The sequence below is a fragment of the Capsicum annuum genome, chromosome 2 (assembly GCF_002878395.1).
Source record: "Capsicum annuum cultivar UCD-10X-F1 chromosome 2, UCD10Xv1.1, whole genome shotgun sequence".
Classification (NCBI taxonomy): Eukaryota; Viridiplantae; Streptophyta; class Magnoliopsida; order Solanales; family Solanaceae; genus Capsicum; species Capsicum annuum.
In genome coordinates this window covers 119080165-119087118 of record NC_061112.1, presented here as the reverse complement: position 1 = coordinate 119087118, position 6954 = coordinate 119080165, and the positions used below count along the sequence as shown (strand labels likewise).

Below are 6954 nucleotides of genomic sequence, written 5' to 3'. Positions count from 1 at the left end.
CGTATATATGTGTATATATCTTCTATAGACGCATATATTTAACATATGCATATTTTATAAATTAGTATATAACTCTATATATAGTGTGTGTATATATTGTAGTATATTTTATTTAAAGTAGTATATTTATATTGAATGGCACGTATATATATGTATATATCTTCTATAAACGTATATATTTAACGTATACATGTGTATATGTTTTATAAATTAGTATATAACTATATATATAGTGTGTATATATATTGTAGTATATTTATTTAAAGTAGTATATATATATTGAATGGTACGTATATATGTGTATATATCTTCTATAGACGTATATATTTAACATATACATGTGTATATGTTTTATAAATTATTATATATATCATTATATTGCAGTATATATCTTGTAGTATATGTTTTATTTAGAGTAATATATATATATTTAACTAACGTATAGTCGTATACACGATTACATGTGTAATTGTGTATATGTGTATATATTTTTTAAATTCTAATATAGTATATACTATATATATAGTGTATATATATTGTTTAACGTATTTAAAATATATATAGGTGGGTATATATAGTGTATATTGAAAAAAATTATTTTTTTTTATTTTTGATCGATTTGACCGGGTTTAAGTGGGTTGGACCGGATTGAGTTAAGTGGACCGATTCAAAATTATTTTTAAGAAAATTATTATTGGATCCGAAACCGAACTGACCTGTTTAACCAGGCCCGAATTCAAATCAGCCCACTAACCGGCTAAAATTTACGGGCCAATTCCAAGTTTGACACATCCTGGCCCACTTAACACCTTAATCCACGTGTTGGCATTAAACTTACCAGGTAAGCCAAGCTGGAAAAATAAATAAATTAGCAAAATCATCTAACACAACCAGTCCGCCGAAACAAACCGAATACCGCAAAATCGCCGATCACCTCTCCCCGCCGATCCGATTCAAATAATCGGCGTCAGAATCAATACGACGCCGTTTTAATCCAGAAATCCTAAGCCTTCTGTCGATCTCTATTACTATGGGGGAAAAAACTATGAGCGAAGAAGACGGTAAGAACAGGGCCTCTTCGGCCGGCGGTGAACGGTTGCCGGAAAATTATTACTACGGTACGTTTCAAGGAGTAGCTAATTATCCGCCTCCTTCTGCTTCGTCTGCTCCCCCGCAGTCTCAGCCGGTGTTCGGGTTTCCTCAGCCGGTTCCTCCGCCTGGTTCCTCCGGCGCTCCTCCTCATTACTATCCTCATGCTTATCAAACTCCTCACGGTGTGTTTTCTCAAATTTTCATATATCTATCTATATGCGCTTCCATATATATTACATTTTCTTTTATGCTTGTTTCCCATAATTTAGTTAAAGTTGGGAATTGGTTTTAATCCAACTCGTCATTCCTCTTCTTAAATATTCCCTCTATTTCCATTTGTCTGTTTGATTTCGATTTGCGACGGAGTTTAAGAAAGTAAAGTTTAAATATGTGGGGTGAAAAGCTAGAATAAAGAGTCTTCAAAAAAGGGAAGATATATTATTTTGGAATGGACTAAAAAGGAAATAAAACAAACAAATTGAAATGGAGGGAGGAATACTTCATGAATTTATGATTTTGTTGAGCTACAGTTTTGTGTGATAATATGTTAATTCGGAACAGAATGCAGGGTATATAAGTGTGATCGGTTATAGTATGATTGACTGGCGGTATGGTTTTGTCACCAATCGTGAAAAAGAAATGGTTGTACGGTTTTGTCGTTGAGGAATTACAAGAAGGGGATTGATAATGCAGATTGTAGGATTAGCTATACCAAGTACGGCACCATAGGGAAGAAATTATAGCCGTCAAATTAGGATTTAATCAAAAATGCCATATGAATTTGTCTAATATCATGGACTCTGTGCTAAAATTTAAACTACATAAATATGTTTGGTGATGATATCCATGTCCACCATCCTATATAACAAGATACTCCAGAAAAATTCAAGCTGTATTATCACCCCAAGGTGGCTTACAAAGACAAGCATGGAGGCTCACTTGCCTTTTTGAAGAGACAGTTTTGATTGGGAAGTCGAAAAATGACAGCTCTATTGCAGGCAATTTACCAAGTACATTTAGATCTTGAAATAAAAGTTACACCAATGTGGAGACAGTTAATAGGAAGAGCTTCACAGTACAAACAAATACTACAAAATGCTTTACTCAACTGTCTGCAGATTTCCTTTATGGATTTGGTAAATGATTTGGGGCTCTAAAACACCATTAAAGGTAGCCTGTATTACTTGGGTTTTCCTCTAAAATTCTCACTCAAGGGGAATGTAAATGTGCAAGAGTATCTCCAGTGTGAAAAGGAGACCGGGGACAGTAAATACCTCTTCCGGCTGTTCTTACAATGGTGAGCTTTCAAATTCTTTTTGGCCATGTTTGGTGTTAGCTGGGTGATGCCAATAAGTCGGAAGGGTTGTAAATGCAATAAGAATCTGCAGAAAAGAAGTGGAGAACCATGCGATTTTCTGTATGTTGTGTCATGCGTGATAGTGAAGAAGAGCAGCCAGAGGTGCTTCTGGGGCAAAGCAACTTAAGTACATATTCTGATTTTGAATGTTTATCTCTTCTAGCCTTTTGGTATAATTTAAAGAATCTATAAGCAGTAGTAAATTTGACAGAGTTTACAGATTATCTTCAGTTTGAGCAGGGGTTATAACTAGGCAATTGGCGCTTTTTTGCTGCTGGAAAGTGTCCTTTTTTTGTCCTGTCCAGTGAAGGTGTTTGGCTGCTTATATTAATAAAACAAGATTTCTTTTCACTTATGGAAAAAATGCCGCGTCCCCTTAAAAAGATACAGAAGATATCTATAGTATGGGTGATGATGATGCATTATGGAAAATTCACTTTCTTCTGTGTAACTTTGCGTCTCTTTAGGACAACAAGATTGTGTTGCTGCTTGAAAAGTTAACTGAAGAACAAAGTGTAGAATAAGGAAAATGTTAAAAGAAGAAAATCCACTTAGACTTTGACTGTCAGAAAATTTATGGAGTTCTGGATTTTCATAATCTTATCTTGATAAGCTTGTGCCTACAAGTTACATGTCAAAAGGCTTCTTTAATTTTAAAATTTTGTGCCCAGTCGCATACTGTCACATAAAATGGGACAGAGGGATTATGGCATGTCGCCAACTTTCTTAAAGCATTTAAAGTTGTATAAGTGGAGGCAAATGTTATTTTTTTAAAAAGAACTGACACAGGAAGAATGTTGAACTAATTATATAGGATGTGTCGGAAATTCCAGGAATGACATTTGAAAATGTTTTTTGATTTTTTCTGCTCCAATTGCTAGTTTTGAAAATATTTGGTTGTTCATAACATTATTTTAATGTCAGACGGTATACCATGTTCATTATGTCACTTCACTATGGTTTAGGTTATGCTGTTGCTGAAGGTAGACCTGTAAGGGAGCATCGTCTTCCTTGTTGTGGAATTGGGATCGGCTGGTTCTTGTACGTTCCTGTTCTTGTACCTTTTCTTGACCCCTTATTGTTAAATTTTCTTTTTATATTATGGTCAGATTGATAAATATTTTGTTTTATGCAAAAAATGTAATATATGTAGTCATACTCAGGTTTTGTTATTATTTTAGAGCTCCTTCATTTCCTTCAGAGTCTTAATTTGTATTAAAATTAAAACTGGTAGGTCAGATGTTGGGGAAACTATGTGAAGGCACACAGGAGTAAAACTCAATGATATCAAAAACCCTGATCTGATAGTTTCTAATGGATTTACCTCTTTTTGACGTTTCATTGACCAGATTTTATAAACTCAATTTTTGACTGCTGTAAAGATTGATTAGGATTCAATGTTGGCTTACTTTCAAATATTTCTGCTTTGTTTGCAAGGTTCATCTCTGGTTTCTTTCTTGGTACCATCCCTTGGTACATCGGAGCTTTTCTTCTTCTGTGTGTACGGATTGATTATAGAGAGAAGGCTGGCCTTATAGCTTGCACATTGGGGGTAACTTTTGATTCTCTCACTAAGATTATTATGTGGCAGATACTTTATATGCTTTGATTTAGTGATTTCTCCGTCATTACTATGTTAGCCTCCAACTTGTAATACTGGCTCGATGTCACAAGTATGCTCTCATTTCTATGCACAGGCATTATGGTGATCTTAAAACTGGGATTCCTTTCGCCTGTGCTATAACTTTTCGTGATATTCTACAAAAGTAATATAGTTTCACAAAAAGAAAAGGATGAATATGATTACGAAGATGAAAGGATATTAAATAAGATTTACCACTTCTTGAGAGATAAAACAGAAAAGAAAAAAAAGGGAACAAACTTAAGCTGTGTGTGGAGTGTGGGCCTCGTTCCATTGTTGGGGTGGAGTGGTAGTTGAAAGGTTAAATGCTATGTAACTTTTAAATTTACTTCTCACAACTTGAGTGAATTAGACGAAGATTTTTCTAGCAAGTCCTTCCGTTTTTGGGATGGATAATGTGCAGTAGCAATAGTTCGTTATTTTTTTGGGTTCAATTGTATGGTTGATGATATCCCTTTTCCACAAATTCTTGCGCATGCATAATACGTTTTTCTAGGAGTCAAATTTAGCAATATTGTTGGGGTACAGTTAATCAGTTTCATTGGGTACAGAGTATAAGAAAGAGAGGGACGTTTGGCACACAGCAAAAGTACCCTTAGAACTTATGGTTTTAAACATGTTTCGACATTTTTATGGATATAACTGCATGTCACTAAGGGTAAAATTTGATGCTTAAAGAGTTTGCAAATACGGAAAGGTGTTAATTCTTTTTTGTACAAACTAAGAAAAACGTGTGCCATATAAATAGAACAGTGTGAGTGATGAAATTTTGTTTGGGAAGCTATAACTTTTGAAAAGGATAAATGTTTCGTACTTCTAAACAACATGGGTTTGATATTGGTCATTGAATAATTATTTTTTGTTACACTCTGTGAGTGCTTACCTTGGAATTTACTTCGTTTCACTTAGATATTCCTTTTCTATTGATATTTACCTTACTCAAAGCAGTCCTAAACGTATATTATAGCTTAGCTTTTCTATGACCATATATTAAAGAAAAATGAAAGGGATGGAACAATTAGACTAGTTGGAGAGATGGATTACATTTGGGTAACTAATTCTAAGGCCAACCTCTTTTACCTGCCCCTTTGCAAAATTGCTTTTAGCCCCTTTTCATGTCTGCGTGTCTGAAGTTTCCATTCTGCCATATTAGCCCAATCATCAAATTGTCATTCCTATGTGGCTGTGAGGAAGCATTTCTCACAGATTATTCAACAATAGCCTTCATTCTCGATAGAGCCAAAGTTGTAATCCTACTCTTGCATGAGTTTTGGCTTATTTATATATTTATGTTACTTTACCTTCTAGTGCTGACTGATATTCAGGAAAGCTGGCGCTTAAGGTCTTACGTTCATGTGTTCAATCTTTTTATTCTGATCATTGATTTGTATCCAAGTAACGTGTAGTTTAATTCTTCCAAATTTGAATTGGTGCTACTTCTTAGCTGGCAAATAAAAGTCTTCCATATAAAGTTACCCTCTTAAAAGAAGTCTTCCATATAAGGAAATAGGCAATCCTGCGCTGATACCCATGTACTAGTGTTGCTCTACTTGCAGAGTAATACTTAAATACTCTGTTTGTGTTACAGGTTAACTTCCCTTTTTAGTAATGCTAAACGTGGGTAAGCTATGAGGTGCTTTAAGCCTTCCATTGTTTGCGGTTGAGGGTAGATGGGGGATGAAGTGGGAGGCAGACAAAATAGGGTGAAGATAGTAGGTGGGGGGTGAAGGGGGAGGCAAACAAATAGGGTGAAGGTAAGATCATGGATAGACAAATGTTCGTTGTTACCACCCAAGCAGTTATAGCTATGCACTGATTAGCTTTCTGATTTCTGCAGTACCCAATAGAAGCACAGTATCAGCACATCCACCCCATTACTTCATTATTTTTCAATTTGTTTTCTCATACAATATCAGCCTCTTTAACTTGTTTATTTGTTTGGTAAATCAGGCCATGCTTGCTTTGATTGCTTTGACTTTTGGTGTCACAAAGGCAACTCATTCCTGGTGAGGCTATCCAAGCTGCAAAATGTAACTTATTCTCTATAAAAAGGTGGGGAAGAGACGAAGGAAAGGGCAACTTTAGTAATTGGTTTTTGTTTGTAAGATGTCTCCTTTTCTCAATTTGTATAGCAAATATTGACTTGGTGGTTCTTATACTTGTCAGTTATCATACTTTTCCTTTATAATTTTTGTGGTACTTCTTGGTTTGATGTATATTTTTTGAAAATTCCCCAATAGAAGTGCAGAAATAAATTGGAGGTTTGTGTAAAATTGGCTGCTCCATTGGCAAGAAGTTTAGAAATTGCAAAGATTGTTGGAGATCTTGGCTTTTCTTAAATACATGTATAATTCTCCGCATATGAGTATTAGCTAATCCGGCCTCTTTGAATTGTTTTTCTCATCATTTATATACACTATGAAATGAACAAAGCTATTTCATATATATGGTTGTGGGTTTACTTATCCCATAGGTCATAGGATATCCAATTCATGGCATAACTTCGTTCATTTCTTCCCCTAACAGATGAATGTTTTATATTTTAATTTAATATATAGAACACATTTAATATAAATTTGTTTAATTCGCTAGTCTATTTTTTTTTTTTTGTTTAAAATCCCTATCCTAATTTCTGAACATTACTAATATATCGGACTGGCCACTAGGTATAAAATATCGAAAATCAATTACTGAATCGAACCGAAAAATTTGATAATTGGTATTCGGTATTGGGTTTGAATCGAACCGAAAAATTTGATAATTGGTATTCGGTATTGGGTTTGGTACAAGATATTAATACCAAACGGTATTAATATCTTGTACCAAATTCAATCCCGAAATATTAAAATTTTATTCTCAAATA

The 6954-nt window shown here is 34.5% G+C and overlaps 1 protein-coding gene across 1 annotated transcript; it reads left to right on the top strand.

Moving 5' to 3' along the window:
* The first annotated feature begins 835 nt into the window (after positions 1-835).
* Positions 836-6414, top strand: LOC107852010 (60S ribosomal protein L18a-like protein). Its single transcript, XM_016697054.2, has 4 exons — positions 836-1274; positions 3415-3490; positions 3887-4001; positions 6042-6414. The coding sequence occupies exons 1-4, from the start codon at positions 1031-1033 to the stop codon at positions 6099-6101; spliced, it is 495 nt and encodes a 164-aa protein (XP_016552540.1). The 5' UTR covers positions 836-1030; the 3' UTR covers positions 6102-6414.
* Positions 6415-6954: the final 540 nt, after the last annotated feature.

Excerpts from the sequence above, each read along its gene's own strand:
- LOC107852010 (XM_016697054.2), top strand. The coding sequence starts at position 1,031 with ATGGGGGAAAAAACTATGAGCGAAGAAGACGGTAAGAACAGGGCCTCT. Across the intron at positions 3,491-3,886 it reads ATTGGGATCGGCTGGTTCTT|GTTCATCTCTGGTTTCTTTC; the intron begins GTACGTTCCTGT and ends TTTGTTTGCAAG. Across the intron at positions 4,002-6,041 it reads TTATAGCTTGCACATTGGGG|GCCATGCTTGCTTTGATTGC; the intron begins GTAACTTTTGAT and ends TTGGTAAATCAG.